At 48.6% G+C, this 20,718-nt stretch overlaps 1 protein-coding gene across 2 annotated transcripts in view; it reads right to left on the bottom strand.

The window, feature by feature from the left end:
* The window catches only part of ebf1a (EBF transcription factor 1a), a 56,143-nt gene extending 35,425 nt beyond the window's left edge, over positions 1–20,718 (bottom strand). The window contains exons 1-6 of one of the 2 annotated variants that reach the window (XM_035649980.2): positions 19,916–20,718; positions 18,822–18,978; positions 17,669–17,732; positions 16,887–16,942; positions 15,367–15,440; positions 13,684–13,752 (exon numbers count right to left, since the gene is read on the bottom strand). In XM_035649980.2, the coding sequence (XP_035505873.1) occupies positions 13,684–13,752; positions 15,367–15,440; positions 16,887–16,942; positions 17,669–17,732; positions 18,822–18,978; positions 19,916–20,049 (554 nt within the window). In that variant the 5' untranslated portion in view covers positions 20,050–20,718. The remainder of the gene's footprint in view (positions 1–13,683; positions 13,753–15,366; positions 15,441–16,886; positions 16,943–17,668; positions 17,733–18,821; positions 18,979–19,915) is intronic. The other variant, XM_035649981.2, reaches the window with a different exon arrangement.

Raw genomic sequence — 20,718 nt, 5'->3', positions numbered from 1 at the left:
GCCTATAACCCAATTTTTTGGCAAAGCTTATAAAATGTCCATATTGCTGCTCATTCAACCTCATTGATTTAGTGTTTGGTTAAATATTCACGACTGTGGATGCAATTAACATGCTGTTAATGAATAATTGATCGCATCTTAAGCGGCCATAAAACTCATGCATATTAATTATTGAAACAGGAAATATGAAGAAAAAAACAACCTTCCTTGTTTTGCCTCAATCAACCTTCTTTCATTTTGTTCCTTAAGTCGGGATGTTGGGAGTATTTCAGGGGGGGAAAGTGAAGCGCTTGAATTTGTGTGTATTTGTGTGTGTGTGTGTGTGTGTGTGTGTGTGTGTGTGTGTGTGTGTGTGTGTGTGTGTGTGTGTGTGTGTGTGTGTGTGTGTGTGTGTGTGTGTGTGTGTGTGTGCGATAAGGAGACAGGCAGAAAGGGCTACGAACACTATGCAAATGCTTCCCATAAACGTCACTTTAACAGCTCTTGTATGCATTAAGCTGCCTTTTGAGTACATCCATTTCGCTCATATACATACATCGCTGGGTGTGCGTCTGCGTACATGTGGAGCAGCGCGGTGTGATGTGCGGCAGAGGGCGGGTGAGCGTTGTTTTGACAGCCAAAAAGAGTGTGACAGAGGCGGTAGCTGGCTGTTTTGAGCGGCAAGTGTTTACCAGGAGTGTGAACACAACAGGAAAAACAAAACAAATCTGGCGAACACGGGAGGCTTGTCAGCGCAAGACTGGAGATCAGTCAGCCAACAATGAGCTTCCGTCTCCCACTGTGTCTCTGCTGGTGTACGGTTATAGGCTGGTGTCGCCCCTGGCACCTCCCTGGGCTCCGGTGTGTAGAGAGTGAGCTTGGGGGGGGGGGGGGGGAAGCCTCAATGTGCCTCGCATTAATGCCGTGGTGCACCTGTGGTCAGGTGAATATTCCACTCTGCTACCTGTGAGTGTGTGTGTGTGTGGGGTGGGGGGTTACATTCATTATCTGTACAACCTGAACTCCTAAACCACTCTAAAATGTCTCGACATGAAAAATACATCCCGGGAGCAGTCTCACGCTCCAGGAAAACACCAATTCACGTCGTCGCTTGTTATTTATTTAGCACAGAAAAAGCTCTTGGAGGTGTGTATGCCTGCGTGTGTGTGTGCGCGTGTCGCCCCCCCCCCCCCCCCCCCCCCCCCTTCTTCTTATCCCCCCTCCCCGGAAACCTAACTAACTACTCGGTGATGTCGGTGCCTCGGAGCTAAAAGTGACAAGCCGTCAATTGTGTTCCAATATTAACCCCCTCTCAATGTCTGCCTGCCCGTCGTCTTCCCTGTGATGTTGGCTTGATCAAAGAAGCAGGCACTTTGGTAAAAATAACCGGGCAGAGTGAGATGGAGGACACCATGCTGCTTACAGACTGATGAACGGCGGACAGCCTTTCAGCAAAAACACTATATCCCCCTTTCCCTTCTCATTCTTGGTCCCTCCTTCTCCGTCTCTCTCATTATCTCCTTCCTTCTCTCGAGGAGGCAACACCATGGCTTCGGCTGAGCATGATCCAGTGGCTTCTGTATAGAGCCAGGCGCTAAGTAGTAGTTCATGGAGTGTAGGGTATACAACGTGATGGGGAGGGAGCGGCTATATGCCGAAGCTTTTTATACGGAGAGGAAGACGACGGACGCCTGGCAACATTATTTTGTCCCTACTACTCTGAAGAGAGATTGAAAAAGCGCTGGGCGGGGGGATAAAAGACAGAAGCCGCGACCGACGGAGAAACAGAATACGATCGAAAGATGCCCCGTGTCTGCGTTTCATCTGATCTTAACAGGTTCACCTAGCGGTGAAATTCCTCAAACGGACCTTCAGTCATCAGCAAATGGGAGGGGGGGGTGGGTGGGGTGCAGAAGGTAGGTACACACACACCCACCCATATATGGAGAGAGAGGGAGGGAGCGGTGTGTGTGGGGTGGATCTCTGTGGCTAATTCTCCGGGTGTGGGAAAGCAGAGCACCTAACGCAGGTTGGCCTGGTTTCAGTAATGAGTTTGATTCTTCTCTCTGCCTCTTCGGTCTCACTGGGGACCAAGACTGCATAATAACATCCTCCACACACGAACACACGCACGCACAACACACACGCACGCACAACACACGCACAACACACGCACAACACACGCACACACACACACACACACACACACACACAGACGCACACGCACGCGCACGCACACACACACACACACACGCACACACGCACACGCACGCACGCACACGCACACGCACACAGGTCTATGGGGAGCTAATTATTCTCACCTGTGTTAATTATTGCTGTAAGCCAATCAGTGGACTCTGTGCTAATTAGGCAGTGTTAGGTCTGATTAGTGTTTTGCAGCGGGCCCACTCAAACTGTTATCCACCACACCAGTCCCCTCGGGCGAGAGGGGAGAGAGGAGAACAGGTGGATGCTTGCCCGGTGTGTGTGTGTGTGTGTGTGCTCATGCTTAATAATAAATAACTGAAGGACAGCCTGAATTCACAATTAAACAAAGTCTAATCAGTTTCCCCCCCCCCAGATAAAACTTTAAACAAAACAACACATGCCATCAATTCAACTGGTCCGCACCCCTCGGAGTTAATTGGCCCCTGGTTTGGGGTTATTTTCTTTTATCTGGACAAACGGCCCCCGTGCCCTTTTAGTTAATGAGGGCTGATCCGGGATCAGTTGTGTCACTAATGGCTCCCTTTTGCCAGGATAACCCCTCAGATTGATCCACGCATCACACATGCAACCCCTGTCCTGACCCATGTGTGCTTTATGTGTGGTTGTGTGTGTGTGTGTGTGTGTTTAGCAGTGAGACAGAGATGCTCAAAAACCAAAGAAAGGCAGGGACGGAAGGGAGTGGTTTAAAGATGTAATGGAGGGTTGTTGGAGGGATCAGGATCTCCCGGCTGAGAGGAATGAAGGGAGAAGGGGGGAGCAAAGGGGAGAGAAGAAGAGAAAGGATGAGAGGAGGAGGAGAAAGAAGAAGAATGGGGAGAAAGAAGGAGAAGGAGGCTGGAGGAAACCTTCCTCTTATGACACGATTGATTTTCTTTCTGAGGCTTGAGCCTGTCACTGCTGAACACTTGGTCCCCCTCTCTTCACACACACACACACACACAAACTCCATGCCCTGACCTCCACGTGAGCCTGCTGGTCCATACTGGGTCTAATGACACCAGGGCCTCCCACAGATCAATACTTAGCTGTCACTCAGCTGGCAAGCACACATGCACACACGTACACACACGTACACACACACGTACACACACACTCACTCACGCAAAAGCAGTCGGACAGATGCACGCACATGCGAAGCAGGGTATGCGTCTGCACATTTGTGTATGCTAGAAGCAATGTTTTCTACAACCTCAGCAGATGCCCCAACCCCCCAGCCCCACGCATGCACACGCACACGCACACAAACACAAACACACACACCCTGGACCAAAGCCATATTCTCTCTCCTCGACCGATTTCTCGCCCTCCTGCTCCCTCTCAGAGAGTCTGGGACCTGATGTAATATTGATGAGCGAGGATGGAGGCCCCTATAAAAAGTGATAGGTCCTTGTGATTGTAAATTATAAATTGTTATAGATTTAATGTCAATTTCAACACACACACACACACACACACACACACACACACACACACACACACACACACACACACACACACACACACACACACACACACACACACACACACACACACACACACACACACACCAAATAGACACATGGGCAGAGGAGTCATTTTACTCCCTCCTCTTGACTAACTTACTCCGCGTCACTCACCGCCATCTCTCCCTGTTTCTTTTCTTATTTCCCTCCCTCCCTCCCTCCCTCTCCTCAACAATCTCAAGCACCCACCGGCCTCTCTCCATACACATCTCAAGTGCCACTTAGAAAACCAGACTCGGGCTTGAGCCAAACTCCAAAACACTGAGCCACTCTCAGCGGTTCAGTGTTTGTGCGACTGTTTGTGTGTGTGTGATTTTCGGGGGGGCCTTATAGAGTCAAGATCACAGAATAACAAACACAACAAAGCAAAAAGAAAAAAAATTGTCATCGCAGCCAAACCTTTTCTTTTAATTCCGGACAAACGCGATAATTTATGTCCAACTAAAAAAAATCAGTTGATAGCGAAACGCTCAGGCTAAAAAACATTTGTTTGTCTCCGTTAAATCGCTAATTACAGCCTGGCACAACACAGGGCAGATGCAGGCTAATTCACCATTAGGCCGTTTGGTGTTTATTAAACTTTTATAATGTGATCACTCTGATAACGGCACAATTGTTTCCCTGGGCGTGTGTGATTATGGTGTTGTACCCCTCTGTCCCCTTGTAATGGCTCCCACTGTGTGTGTGTTGTGTGTGTCCACATGTGTGCGTGTGTGTGTGTGTGTGTGTGTCTTGGAGCTTGCAGAGTCGTGTTTTCCATTTCTCATTAGAGTGGCACAGACTCCTGCTGCAGGGTCAATGGAGGGGGGAGAGGGTGTGTGAATATGTGTGTGTGTGTGTGTATCTGTTTGAAGGGGAGTGGGGTGGTAATGAGCGCAGGAACATAATACTACGGCGTCCATTAATGCTCTGAGGCAGTGACATTAGGCATACTTAACTAATAGAGCCAGTCTCTGCAATTACCCACTGTTATCTCTGCTGCTTTGGAGGGGAACCGGCTTTAATAAATGTTTGTAGTAATGTGATAAATGCCAGGTTTGCTCATTTGTAATCTACACTGCGGGACAAGGGGAAGCGGGTGGATCTAATTGTTTTCCTCTGGATTTGAGAATGTGGTTGAGTTCAGAGAAGTCCTCTGTAGGGGAAAAAAAAAAATCGTTGCCTTCTCAGAACGTTTTCCTCCAGGTACATCTCTCTCTCTCTCTCTCTCTCGCTGTTGTCTCTCTACCCATCTCACCCACTCGTCTCTCTCCGCTCTCAGTGGGGCACCGTTACAACCATCCTCCTGTCAAACAGAGAAAAGCAGTCCGTCCCCGACGCTCACCGTCACGTCTCTGCCTCCTCTTTTCCTCGCTCTCCTCTCATGTCTCTTTCATCCCGGCCCACATCAGAGGCGCGGGCGTGATTGTGTGTGTAAACATCTTGTCATGCTAACACGGGCGTCATGACAGAACAGAGATGCGCTTCATTAACGGTGTGCTTGTAAGTTTGTCTTTGTGTTTGAACGCTCGAGAGTGTGCGTGTGTGTGGGCTATATGTCTTTTACCATAAGTGTGTGTGTGTGTGTGTGTGTGTGTGTGTGTGTGTTTGTGTGTGTGTGCGATGAATTCCAGGGTCAGTGGCAGACACATGGAGGAGATGGAGAAACCGGGCGACACAATTTAAGAGCCAACATCAGTTACAATCCTGCCAAAGCACAGCTTACACCTTCTCCACGTTAGTTTCACTCAGCGCATCCTGCAAACTCCTCTCTGAATATATCTGGCAATAAGAATACCTGTCAGTTAACAAGCGAGTAATCACTTGTTACACATGTGCACCAACAATTTTTTTTCCCTCCTCGCACACCCTCACTCTTTTGGCAGTAAATCTTCCCCGTTTGTGTGAAGACAATAGCCAGGGGAAGAGTGAGGAGGGAGTGGTGTAGCGAGAGAGAGAGAGAGAGAGAGAAAAGAGGCTACGGGAGGGAGGCAGAGGAGAAAAGCAGCGCTGCTAATTGTTTTCCAGAAAAAGGTTGCGGAGGTCTGCGCGTTTGAACTGAATGTCGCCTCATGTAAATCACAGCACCCGTGTTGGAGGAGCCAATAACCGGGATAATTAGCGTGACTCTCCCGCGCCGCCGCGCACAGAGACCGAGGAAGAGCGTTCAAACGTGGGGGAAGATTCCAAGTGTGATTAACCGGAGGGGAAAAAAAGCCCTCCAGAGTTAAATCCGGAGTTTTGAGTGGGAGGACCAAAGAGAAAGACACATCGGCAGAGGGGCAAGAAGATTGCAGAAGAAGAAGAAGAAGAGGAGGAGGAGGAAGAAGAAGGAGAGACAGATGGATGGAGAGAAAATCAGAGAGACAAACACAGAGGGAGAGGAAACCAGTGAACATTCCTCTCAGCGAGGTCAAGCCACTCGGCAAACTAACAAACAACGCGAGCAGCACACACACAAAGGGGGTGAGGCGGTGTAAAACAACAAAGTGTCTCAGTCGATTGCCTACGCCTTACTTTGTCTCCCGTCATCACTTACACAAACACAAACAAAGGGCCTTTAAATTCAGCTGGGCTTTTTGAAGTGGAAACAGTGACACGTGCTTGGGTCTCATTTGCCGATGATTAGTGCAAAGCAAAAAAAAGAATATATGAAAAACGTGAGGACGTATCGCCCCCCCCTTTGATCGAACAATGATGTTGACCATAGCTGTCTGCGTGTTGACGTCCCCTCGCTTTACTTTTAATTACGGCTGAGATAACTCCTTGAAGGTTTCCCTTTGTCTCTTAATGTTACAGCTCGAATTAGTCACGCTCAGTGTCAAAATATTCATATATAGGAGCAGATAGGAGAAACTTGGGAATGGTGATTTGGTTGCTAATAGCACTGACTATAGACCAGGTGCCAGGGTGTTTTAATGGTTTTAAAGAAACCAAAACCTGGATCATTCCTACTGCATGTGGCAAAGGCCCACTCACACTATCGCACTACACATCTCTCCCTCCCCTGTCTCCCTCTGTGCCGAGCAGGTTTTCCTTCCATTGTGGCGTGTGAAACCGAGAGCGCCGCTCACAGCGGCGGGCCAGCCATCCATTCTTCCTGGACAGATTGATGGAAAACAACCGACAGACTATACATCTCGCTCGGGCGCAGCGGGTCACCGGCACTCATCCTGGACACCTGGACTCGCATCCTGGGCCACGGCGCTGAGGTAAAGCGCCAGGAGAGGGGCTGGGTGGGAAACTGGTGGACAGGAAGTGAGACGCCGGGGCCGTGGGGGTACGGAGCTGGCATGAGGCGCGCTTGTCTGCGTTCTCGCTTAGCAGAAACAATCAGCCAACAATGAATAGTCAGTGAGGACGCTCAACTGCTCGATGACACAGTGGCTCGGCCTGCTGGGAGAGGAGGACGCCCGAGTATCCTTGACTGGGAGTGTGCTGCCGGTGTGTCTATTCAATTACGGGCAGCAATACAGGCAGCCATGTAGCACGTTGGCTGTGAGAGAGAGCACTTAGTGGACCCTGCGCTAGACTGTCCTAACACATCAGAGCGTTGAGAAAACAAAGCCTTGCTCCTGTCACGCACGCACGCACGCACGCACGCACGCACGCACGCACGCACGCACGCACGCTCACAAAACCCTGCATGTCCAAATGTATAGCATCACACCAAGAGGCACACACTCGCGCTCTTCACGCCTCATTTGAAAAGCAAATTGAGCGCATCTTCTGGGGCGAGTCACGGACTAAATCCTGGAAAACGTTACTCCTTTCTCACTTGCACATGTTCACACGTCACACATGAGAGCTTTCATATGGTAAATATATCTTCATTCTCTTTAACTCCCCTTCTATCTCTCTCTCTCTCTCTCTCTCTCTGTCTGTCCTGCAATTTCCGACAGCAGAAGATGTCTTAAATAGCTCTCAGAGAAGTAGGACGCTATTCATTTGGGTCAGCTCTGGCTGGCCCAAACCCTTCATTCTGGGGCAGAACCAACACTGACACAAAAAGGCAGAGGGAACGGCCAAGGAGAGCGGCCAGGTCAAGCAGGGAATGTCAAGCAGTAATGACAAAGCAGTTTACAGAGAAAATAGAGCTACAACTGGGCTATTTACAGTGTCCAGCCAAAAAACAAACAAAAACAACGCTCCATGTCATGAAAAACCCAGAACTTTTCACTGTAATGACATTTGTAAATTACCTTTATAAGCCCTAATAAACTGACTGCTACCTGCATGCAGCTGCTGAAGTGGATTTAAGGACCTATAAAGTGTGATAGCAGCTCTGTTTTAGTTTATTGGGGAAAAAATTAAACAATGTAACACGCCTACTAACTTGGGCATTAAAAATACTTATTTCCACCGTGTTTTCTCGTTGTTTCCTCGCTGCAAAACAAAAACAGCTTGTGTTAATTTGATATTTCATACTGGGATGAATAAAATCAGGTATAATGATGTTGTTTTTTTCATCGTGGGGTGTTCACAAATAAAAACAAGCAGTTGTCAGGGATGGGAGGTGAGAGCGCTGAAGGTTTGGATGAGAGAGGAAGAAGCAGTGCTGTTTTAGAGGCTCCTCGACCTCCAAACTCCCTGCTGTCAATCAGCGCAGCCGTCCGTCCCCTGGGGCCACGCTTTCCTCCAACCCCGAGGGGGGGGGGACCACCGCAGGGAAAAAAAAAAAAGAACACAGCCAAACAGATGCAGAGAGTTGCAGGTCAATGTGTGAGGGTGTGTATGTGTGTGTATTATATTTTTTGGCACGCCTGTAGAGTCTTGAGGCTGCGCATGCGTGCATCTGCATATGTGTTTGTGTATGAGTTTATCTGAGGGTGAGACCTGCATCTGTGCCGCCCCCCCCCCCGTGTGTGTGTGTGTGTGTGTTTGTGTGTGTGTGTGTGTGTGTGTGTGTGTGTGTGTCTGTGTGTGTGTGTGTGTGTGTGTGTGTGTGTGTGTGTGTGTGTGTGTGTGTGTGTGTGTGTGTGTGTGTGTGTGTGTGTGTGTGTGTGTGTGTGTGTGTGTGTGTACGCGCGTGTGAGACGCAGATTTGCGAGGCAGCCAGCACCTGAGGGAGGGGAGTTCTGCCTGCATATCGATGAGCCAGCATCTCTGCCTCTTTGCCCCTGAGCCCTGCACAAACACCACAACCAGCTCAGGGCCAGTCCTTTTCAAAGCCCCCCCATCACAGCTAACGCAGCTGTCCCTCCTAAGACCGTGCAGAAAAAAGAAACAGCACATCAACAAGAAAATACAACCCCCTAAAGAGAAAAGGGACCCGCCGGAAAATACCCCGGCACAATCTGAGAAGATCTCTCCGCCACTGGAGAGAAACGCCACAGGGATCCTCGAGGAGGAGGAGCTACTGTAATCCACCATGTGAGCGACGGTATTGCTCTCAGGCGTGTGTGACTCTGCTTCTAGTTTCTCTTTGCTAAGGAAGCAAAATGTTAAGCGAGTGATAGGCGGTCAGATGTGAGAGAACGGTGGAATAGAGAGGGGGGCGGGAACAATGATTATCCTGCATGAAATAAACCATAACCAGGATAAGCAAATGAGGAGGAACTCAGTATTTAGGTATCAGCAGATCAGGGTGCATTACAGTCAGAAGAATGAAGGATAACTGCACTGCAAGTGGACTTTTCTCCTTGTCACTGTAACACAGTCGTGGATATGAAAGTGAAACTGCTCTGAGGGGACGGAAGGCGATGCCAGTAAACCACATTAGCATCAAATGCAAATGAGAAGGGGGGCTAATGGCTGGACAGGTGCAGACTGGGCCTCTAAATGACACACACACACACACATATACATGTTTGCAGTCTCTCTTTCTCTCTCTCTCACACACACTCACACACACACACACACACACACACACACACACACACACACACACACACACACACACACACACACACACACACACACACACACACACACACACACACACACACACACACACACACACACACACACACACACACACACACACACACACACACACAAATGAGATGGATGAATTAAACATGGGTGGGCTCGGCTTGGGGGGCTGGCAGGGCTGACATAAAGTCAATGACATACATTATTCACTAGCACACGTTAGGCCAGCCAAGACAAACACATGACCTCTCACCCCAGGAAGTGCATCTAAACATAACTACCAAAACAATGACGGGGTTCCCCACGAGAAAGGGAGACAAACGAGCAACACGCCGGCTTGAAAAGAGAAATGCTACGATAATCCTCAAAAGTGGCAAAGTTGATCTTTTTCTTTCTAGCTGTGACGGGGTGAGGCGGTGTGATCCAGGTGCAGACCAGAAGCGGCCTAGAGGTGGACCAAAACCACGCAGCGTGTTTCTGGTCCACAAGGGCAAACTACCCACCGTGAAGCTGAGACTCAGTCCGTTCCAGTCCGCTCACAGAAAAGGAAGCCATCGGCCATGACATCATCCTCCCCGGGAGGAGCACTTCCTGCCCGACATTCTTCACTCAAGACACACACACACTCGCCAGGAAATGGCCTCTATCAACACACACACAGACACACACACACACACTCAAAGGGAAATAACCAGCATTGGCGCGGATACACAAGCACAGACGCGCATGCAAGGAAATGGGCCACATCAACAGCGGGCTGCAAGGAGTGTGTGCAAACACAAACACACACTCAAAAACAGCAATAAACCTGAAATAACATTGTGTGCATGTAAATTCGAGCCCACCACCAGCACCAGCAGCACCTCACCCCTCCCCGCGCTGTGGCTGGAAATGGGGATCATGGGATATGCAGGGCGACCTAGTGGATCCTTATCTCTGGTCACAGAGAGTTTCTCTCTCTCCTCTAGAGAGGCTCCCGCCGCCTGGGGGACACCCTGCGGCGGGCCTGGGGGAACTGGACGGGCAGGAAAGGGACACAGGACACAGGTGGTGGGAGGACACACGGGGCCGGAGGGACAGTCATATACTCCCAAAGCGAGCGGGGCAGAGCGATTAGTCCACAATTACATGGATGTAAATTAACGACAGCAGTTCTGCGGGGAGGCAGATTTAAGAGAAAGCAATGCGGGGAGATAGCAAAGGTGCACATGGGTGAGAGGGAAATGTGTTTGTGATTTGAGGCCCTTCCAGGCGCATGATAAACTGACTGGCAGTGACTGCATATGATTAACCCTGCGCTAACCAGGAGTGATGGAGAGAGGTGTAAGTGGAGGTTGGGGCGAGGGGGTTAAGGGCTCCCCTCATATTATCCTGCCTGTAAGAGGCTAAAGTGGACCACACATGTTTCCCTGGGGGAAGACACGGAGAGGCACACGGGAGCCTCTCACCTTTCAGTCCCCCCCCCCCCCCTCGCCCAGTGTCAAGCACAGACACAACATGTCGTGACGCGGTCTCTCTGAAGTTCCCCAAAACTCACCACCACAAAGATTAAACACATGAATTATGGCACGAGTTGTCTCCATCTCTGATTCAGATCAGATGGGCTTTGAAACGGAAATAGTCAGACAGTAAGAGTCCACAGCAGCTCTTGTGAAACTGAACGCGGCCTCGGCCGCAATAAAGTCCCCGACAAAAACAGCCGGAAAAGCGGGACACATTGTGGAGGATGTTTCTTTTCGACTCCAGTAAAAATCGAAGTCAACCTCAAGTGCTTTTCTGCCACCGCGGCCTAAACCAACGCTTCATAATTAAAATCTGACTCGCGTTGCTCCTTGTAGATGCTTTAAAGCCCAGACAAATTCTCTTTTCAACAAGAGGCGAGATACAGAGAGGGGGCGAGCGAGAGAGAGAGAGCAGCTCCGTACAGTACCCAGAGCGCCGCCCGTCCACACTGTACCAGATTTGTTCTCCTAACAATCAAATAAGTTTCTCATTAGCTGACTTTATTTTCCCTCATTCCTGCGGTTTTGCTGCAGTGGCCTGTTTCTCCCGTCTTAACGAGAGAGAGAGCTAATTAGGCAATCAGACCCATTACTCTTCCAGAAGAGTTAGAGCTAGCCCGGCTAATTAGGGCTGTAAAATCTAATCATCTCTGTGAAACAGCAGAGGGCTAACGAGCCCTTATTTAACGAACTAAATAACTTCAAGGGTGGAAAGGGGCTGCTGATGGTATTTCTTTATGAATTTGAAGGAGGGAAACCCGTGGTAATTGAGTCAGTTTCAGCCCTCACAGTTGTTTGTTTGTTTATGAATCTCTGATTATTACGAGTGCCAAGAATATATTGGTACTAAATGAGCAAACGTAAAAACCCTCCTCTCCTTATTCCCCTCCAACCCCCCCCCCCCTCCCTCTTGGAACGAGCTACCAACCCCCCTCAGCCGCTCTCCTCTCACCTGACCTATTTTCGTGTCCAGAAAGAGAGCTCGCTGGAGAGGAAAGCGGAGATATTGCTGTTGTTTTTCCTCCCCCTGTTCTAATTTGTTGTTCGTTAATGCTGCCCTCACACCTGAGCCATCGGGCGCCGGGGGAATACCGCCAGCGAGCGGCCACAACACATGCTCAGTGTGGGAAAGCTGTTCGCGGCACAGATCGGGCCTGCTCCACCGCGGTGGCTCCGCTCAAAGTGCGGGGCAAACTGAGTGGGGGAAAGTTTACAGAGGCAGCCACGATGGCGCCCTCGCCAAAGACGGGAGCAGCACATGGGCACAGACGAGAAATTCAACAAGTATGCACACTTGGGGGGGGGGGGGGGATCAGAAATGTGGCACAGAGTGATGGGCAGGCGTGTTGTCTGAGGCCATGTGGTGGGGTGCAGCTGTCTCAGGGAGCGCTGAGGTGAGGCCTTCCGCTTCACTGGAGCGGAACAAGGGTGGTGCCCGCACACACACACACACACACACACACAGACACACACACACACACACACAGACATACACGCACACATACATACACAGGTAAAGAGTATTTGACAGAGCAGCAGCGAGAACAGGACAGCTGTGTTCATCAGATAGCACAGGTCACTGCCTCATTAACACTCACACAGATACACTTGAATGTGACAAATTCAACTCGGGCTAAAAAAAAAGATCGCTGACAATTTATTTCTGTTCACCTGATAAAACTAGATACGCAGAAGGTGATACTGCGGCTTTTCTGTGAGAAAATCGCTTCAGCATGTAAAGTTTTTTTGGGCTTCTCCTTCCGGGCCTTGATCAGAGCAGCCTGAGAACTGCACGCTTCAGCAAAGTATAAACAAATAATTTCCTCCACACTGTTTGTCCACATGTGTGCCACACACATGCACACAGCACAGGCCGCACCGTAAATCCACAGGGCTGCTCTTTTCTTTTTTCTGTTTTTTTATTTCCAACTGGCCATAAATCATGTGAGCTGCTGCATCAGTCAGCGGTAAGTTTATGATGGAAAGGGAAAGGTGTATACTCAAAGAAAAAAAGTGTTTTAGTGTCAAATGCAGCAGACAAACTTCAGTAGCACACCTGTCCCAGAGTGAGAACTAAACACAGAAACACACGCACACACACACACACACGCACACGCACACACACACACACACACACACCAGGCCATGGTCCTAATCACTCATCAGCAAAGTCATCAGCGCAACCACACAAACACTGTCTGACCACACTTGAGGCCGAGCTCAACAGCTCGGCGATTGCTCCTCCAAGTCTCACACACACCAACACACACACACACACACACACACACCACTGGAACATTATATACTGCTGTTTCGCTTGCACAAACGATTACGGTTCCTAGAAACCGAAACAACCTGTGGCCTGTTTTATCAGGGGCCTGCAGGTTACGTATGTTCTCAGCCAAAACACAGGTGGAAAATCGCTGCTTGTTTCACTGGAAATTTAAATAACATTCGCTCACGATTTTAAATCTATAGTCTTTCCCGCGCCTTTTTTTCCTCCCGTTTATTCTGCACACTCTTCTTGTTCAGAAGCGGTGACACGTAGCTGCGCCCGTGTTTGCGTTGACAGCGCAGCATCACGTCAGCCGAGGCCAAAGGGGCAAAGCTCTGCTTACCTGTCGATGATGACGGGGTCTGACGGGGTCTCGTTCCTGTTGCCACAACTCTTCTTGTCGCAGCATCGGCTGCAGAGGAGGAAAAAAAGAAAGAGGGGAGACAAAGAAGAGTTAGTTGCCATGATGTTAACAACAGAGAGGGCAAGATAAGGTACAACTCAGACAGATAGGGGAAGTCCGATGAGCGTATGCAGGAGAGAAAGAGCAGTTAAAGGGCGTGAGACTCCTGAGAAGAAGCATGAATCGGATCTCTATCGGGCTTGGCGAGGTAAGACCGGGGCTCTAGCCCTACCGCAGGTGAGATCAGCGGGGAGATTTTATAGGCAAAGTTTGGAGGGGAAGAGCAAAAACAGCGAGTTTGAATGCGGATGGATGTAAACTTGAATTAGCCTCCAGGGCTCAGGTTAGCTCCATTTCTGTCAGACATCACACAACCAGACATCTTGTGTTCTCTATTTTTCCTCAGTGCTTGTCCCCTCCCTCAATCCTGCCTCCCTCTCTCTCTCGCTCTTTCTCTCGCTCTCAGAAGTGGGTCACAGAGTGGTCCCACTGGACCCGGGGAGTAGTGCATGCTGGGTAGAAGGGGGTTGCATACTGATGTGACGAGTCCTTTCTGAATCATTTGACTGCAGCAGAATTTAACAATTTGTGGTGAGACGCCACCCCCCCACCCACCCACCCAAAAGTATCGTCGCGTCTACCTTTTTCTCATCCGTCTGCTCGTCTGTGTGTGTATGTGTGTGTGTGTGTGTGTGTGCGCGGTACGTATGTCGGTGTGTACCTGTGTCTGACAACATGAGTGCATCTATTGTGTGTGTGTGTGTGTGTGTGGGAGGAGATGGACATACAAGAGTGAGAGAGAAAGGGGAGAGAGAGAGAGAGATTGACCCCCCTTTACTTTCTTGAGTCCCTCAGGACAGGAGGCTTGGAGAGCCAGATCAGATTTCTGATCTCGACCGTTTCCTGCAGCATATGAAAACAAGTGGTCTAAATTGCCTTGTGTGATAACCAGGAAGTGGCTACCCTCTAGCCACTAGCAATTTTTCTACATGTAACTCCACATGTATTTCTCCATGGCTGGCTTTTGAGGGACGGTCACCGACTGTATGATGCATTTGTTGATGCTTCCTATTGATCCTAAATGCTTACTTCTTTCCAGTGAGTGTGCGCGTGTGTGTGTGTGAATGCGTGTGTCTGTATTTTATGTGTAATTCGAGTCCGTCCAACTCTGCACATAACTCACTGTCAGGACACAGCAAACTGCATGTATTACACAGACTAAGGAGGATGGGTTTGAGTAATGAGCTTTTCCTTGTCCTAATTAGCTGAACATGAGAAGGATGCACACACACGCACACGCACACGCACACACACACACACACACACACACACACACACACACACACACACACACACACACACACACACACACACACACACACACACACACACACACACACACACACAAAAATAGGCCAGGGCCCATCTCCCCAACCCACTTTGAGGAAAATGATAAGATTTCTATTGTAATTTAGCTGTGCTCCTCATGTCTTTGCCCCCTCTTTACACCAGCAGAGACATCCCCAACGTGAGAACAACATTCATCTTGATCTGGACTGAAGCAATGGCCAGATTAAAAAAAAAAAAACCAAGAGAGTTGTAGCTGGGTGTGTTTTGTCTTACCTGCACATGATCTCATGGGTCAACAGAACCCGACACATCTCTGGGTTTTTATCCTGGCCCTCGTAGATAATCGCCTAAAGGAGGAAGAACATAACAGAATATTCAAATGAAAATCATTTAGATTTTTTTTATGTGGCACGCTGAAAGAAAAAAAAAAGAGGCAAGCACGCTGCAGGCGCAAATAAAAAGCAGAAGACAGAGTCTGTGTGTGTGTGTGTGTGTGTGTGTGTGTGTGTGTGTGTGTGTGTGTGTGCGCATGTCTTTCATCTGGGAGTAGTGTTGTCAATCTGGCAAATGTGTGTATCGTGGGAATCCAGTCCTCCTGAACAGGAACGCTCTGTTCTGACAGAGACAGTAACAGAGAAATTATTTGTGCGTGTGTGTGTGTGTGTGTGTTGCACCCGTGCGTGCTCCTGCATGTGCATTTGTGCGCACAAGTGTTTGTATGCGTCGTACAGTGAGCAGTTGGACTGCCAGACTGGAGTATAGTGCACCATCTGGTCCATACAGCACAGCGTCCAAAAATCTAGTCTGGTTACCCCTCCAACCCCACTCAACATGCTCTCCAGGGCTGTGATCACCCTACACACACACACACACACACACACACACACACACACACACACACACACACACACACACACACACACACACACACACACACACACACACACACACACACACACACACACACACACACACACACACACACACACACACACACACACACACACACACACACACACATCCATGTGCACTCACAAACAACATCCCCTCCTTCTCCTTTCATTCTAAGGCAAACTCTCTTCAAGCCTAATGGCACTAGAGGCAGAATTGGCAAAACAAAAGACCCGATATCAAAACAGCATTGAAGAGGCTTATTCGTTATCTAATTTATCCTCGCGGAGTATTCCCTCAGTTTGCACCACCCCGGCATGTGCCGCTCTGTATGTCTTTGTGCGATTGAATTGGCCACAACACACTGTGGGAGAGTTTGTTCTGTTTCACATTGAGGAAATGAGGGTCAAGGTCCTCAAAGAGTGAGCTGGCATGCATCACTGTCTCTCTCCAACAATAACACAACACTGCCTCTGCACCTCACCGGGATGTTCTCACACACACACACACTGCATGTGCACAATCATGCATGTCTCACAACCGCCACGCATACACATCTATGCCGCGTGACACTCGTGAAGAACACACACGCACACACACACACACACCCGTCCCCCACTTACTGGGCTGCTGTGCAGAGGTATGAGCATGAGGACACATGTCCTCTACTTTTCTAGGCCTCTGTAAATGTATTCCACAGGTAAGACAGGTCGTTTATCAAGGCGGCTGTGCGGGGCTGAAGTTGAGGGTCTCAGACACAGGCATACAGCGGGGCCAGGGAGGGGGGGTAGTGTGAGGAGGAGGGCGGTCGAGGTGGGGGGGCAACATTCAGACCAACACAACCACCGAACGGATGCAGAGTTGAATTCCGTGACGTTCGAGAATAACGCAGAACCTCTCACCTGTTTAGTCATGGAGTCGATGAGGCGGACATACAAGTCCTGCTCTGTCCTGATCCCTGCAGACAGACAGAGAGAGACAGAGAGTGGTGGTTAAAATGCAACTTGCAGATCTCATGTCACAATCTGAAGGCGACACTTCACATCAGGAGTTTTATTCATCCTGACTCTCCCCTGCCAGGCACTAGAGGAAAACTCAATGGGCACAAACTGTTACTAATGACTCTCAGGATTTGTTGCTCGCTGTCAGTTTGCTCAGAACTGAGAAAATCTGATTTACTTTCTTTTTCCTGCTGATTTGATCTCGGAAAAAAAATACATTTAATTAGAACTTAATTGTGAAAATGTAAAGTACAGGAAGAACAACACGGCTTTTTAAAAATTATAATCAATATAATTGAATTATTCAATTGAGTTAAACAACAAAAACGTTCAAAAGGAGGATGTGGAGCATTTGATTTTGCTGTCTTGGGCTGTATAAGCCTGACCAGAGAGTAGATATTTACTGGAATAATAATAATGATAATAATCATAATAATAAAAAATATATTGTAAATACAATTGTAAATAATTACATCAAAAGCGTGTTATCAGACGTATAATGCACTGACCCTGCACCATTCAGTTCAATAAATAAAACAAGGAGATAAACGATCTGACCTCGTGAAACGTTTGTTTCCCGAGTTGCCTCACTTTGCTGTGGCGGATCATTCCCTCGCAGCTTTTGTTGCTGCTCCATAAAAAAATAAAATAAAAAAAAAACCCACTATGGAATCTAGACTCACCGTTACTGTAGAGGAGCTGAAGTCTATAATGGATCCCATTGTTGGTCTTTTCCCCCGACGTTTCCTGTGGAAATCAAACCAAACAGAGGCGGTCAGAGCGAGCAGCCCATCCCCTCCTGGGACGTCCGCAGCCCGGTGTTGTTTGGGACAGAGGTTCCTCTATAACCGTGATAAGAGTTGTAATCACGACACTTCGCTTCTATCATCCACGGCCAGAAGACAGAAATAAAAAAAATATATATATTTAGAAATAGCTTCTGTTTGAACAGCGTTTCGTTATTTTTTTTTTATTTGAAGAAATTCTGTAGAGCAAACTTCTTAGTCATTTAACATCTTTCTTGACCAAATTAAAACGTTAGTAACCTGTATTCAAAATGCGAATTGTGTTTCAAATGTTGTCAGGGATATTTAGGAAGAACAAAAAATGATATTTGGACTTTTTTTTTTTAAACTATTGCTACGCGTAAAATGAATTACGGCGCAATGTCAGAGTGTGCGTGATAAACAGTGGCCAACAGCACAAGGACATTTCGATGTAATAACTGTAAACAAGCCGACATTGTGTTAAATGCTGATGAATAAAACACGCGTCTTTAGGTGTAAACACTTACTGTTGACGCCACTTGAAAAACAGATCAGTATTACACATGATCGACGTATCAAACATTAATATTGACGCGTGTTTAAAATATGCTAATTCAATATATTTTCACTGGCCGCACCAGCCGGGATATATAGGTGACACTGTGCTGAACTATCATCAAAATCTAAAAAAAAAATACATATGAGACTAAGCATTAGTGGCAAGTGGGTGCAAAAGTTTATTTTTTACGCACTTGGTGGTGCAAATCTGTGCTGTAATTGCAAAGAAAAACTACAATAATTATATAGGTGCGTAAGTTTTTCAGGAAACCACAAAAAAAAAACCCCATCAGTGCAGAATGGAGGAGCACGAGATCCCCGCTGTGTGCGTCTGGACACTGTTAACACGCGCGTCGGGTCATTTATCACGAGACTTTAACAGGCCAGAACACTGCGCCAGTCATCAGTCAGCGCGCGGCCACAATTTATACAACATAACTTTTTATTATAAGCTGACAAATGGGGAACATTTCTTTTTTGGGGGGGGGGGGGGGGGAATTCACAAACTCACCTTTTCCTTCTCTACAAAGTCGATGAAGGTGGTTCTCTCGATTTCCACCGGCTGACCCTGTCGGTCGTACAAGGCCAGGACGAAGTGGAAGAAGTTGGACTTGCGGAGGTTGGAGGGCGGCTGCTTCTCGAAGTGCGCCCGAGCGAGACCCACTCCACTGCGGACACAAGCACAAGACGCCGGCGGCGCCCGCAAACGAGAGCAATTAAAATAAATCAATTCAAATAGGAGATACATTTTTAAAGAAAAATAAACTAAATGCAAACACGAGAGCGATATGTATCCGCGTCTCAAATCCAAGAGGCGTTCGCTCCCGTCTCAACCAGTGTCCATTAGAAAACCCCGCAGCTACGTGCCGTTTAATTAAAAAGTACTTTACGCGCACAGACGCGCTTTCACAATAATTAAACAATTGCATTGTCAATATTACGCTCGGCGTGTTAAGTAAACAAACACTGAGGCTGTGAGAAGAATCATTTTGATATATCAGTTGCTTTCATTCTGGTAAATCCTCCGGTCGATAAAAGAGGGATTGTTTGTCTTTTATTTGAACCCTCACTCGCTCAATTAAGTCAATTCATTTTATATTTTGTGAGGGTAAAAAAAAGAACAACTTCTAATTTAAACTTTGACAAAAAATAAAATATGTTTGCTCTTTGTGAAAAGTAATTCTGCTCTGCACAGCCGTGGTACCAACTTGTGTGAAAACCTGCAGCACACAAACTCTCGGCAACATTCCCCACACAGCAAAGTCAAGCTTACACACAAGACTAAAAGTCAGGGAACCTTCTATCCCACTTTGAGCCACGTTATTAAATCATTTTGGACTCTAAGCTTAAACAAAAAAAAAAAAAAAGAAAAGAAAGAAAAGAACTCATGAAGCCACTGGGAGCAGAGGTTATCCAACAACTCCGTCCTCGGGGGACGCACGCTGCCCCGAGAGCCGCTCCGTCTTTACCACCGCAGCGTAGATCTTAACGCGCCCCCTCTCTCCCCCCAGCCACCAGCCACCAGCCCCCCCCCCCCCCCCCCCCCCCGGTCCCGGTTCTCCACGCCCCGGTGTCAGCGCAGTGCCGCGGCCGCCCCGGGCTCACCTCTGGGCGGCTGTGTTGGCGTCCAGCACTCCGGCGCCCTGCATCCATGTCCGAACCGCGTTCATCCCGGCCACCATGGGCTCTTCTTTCATACTACTCCCACTCCTCTGGATGCTCTCGTGGATGCCAAACATCAAAACGCACCTTCACACTGTCGCTATCCCTCTCTCACTCTCTCTCTCTTCTCTCTCACACTAGCCTCTCTCTATCCTCCTCTCCTTGGCTCCCTCCTTTTCCTTCCCTGCCTCCCCTGCGCTCGAGTCTGTCTGATCGCGCTGTCAGAGGAGCACAGTGGCGTGGTCTGTTACACCCGGCGTCTGGTTGCGCGTGTGTTTCTGAAAGTAAACAGGAGATGCGACATGTGGAGGGAAGAGGGGAGCTGTCAGCATCCAGGGTTAGCGGCACCTCGTGCGACTCCAGAAGGGAAAAGGAAGCAGCAGCTATGAAGATGATCAACGTGAACGAGCGATGAAAGGGGAAGCTCAGGATGAGAGGCTGCACTGAGCCGGCGTCGGTCCCCGGGATCAAGGTGCTGCAGCTGACAGAAACACGAGCTAAATGTCAGTTCTTGCAACAAACAGTCCACGGCGAGAGAGAAACCCGGCAGATGAAACACGCGTGCGCCCTCCTCCTTTATTTACAAAGTCCTCCCCTCCGCTCGGATGAATGGGACGAAAGATTACGCGCAATTACAAGGCAGTCCCTGGCAAACGGTCGGGTCGGCTCCGCTCCTCGTCGGCTGCTGCCTCGCTGATTTGCGCTCTTTCCTTCCCCTGAGGAATCACTTTGGACCATCTCTGGGA

This window comes from Scophthalmus maximus, chromosome 9 (assembly GCF_022379125.1).
Source record: "Scophthalmus maximus strain ysfricsl-2021 chromosome 9, ASM2237912v1, whole genome shotgun sequence".
NCBI lineage: Eukaryota > Metazoa > Chordata > Actinopteri > Pleuronectiformes > Scophthalmidae > Scophthalmus > Scophthalmus maximus.
This window is presented reverse-complemented; position numbering and strand designations above follow the sequence as displayed.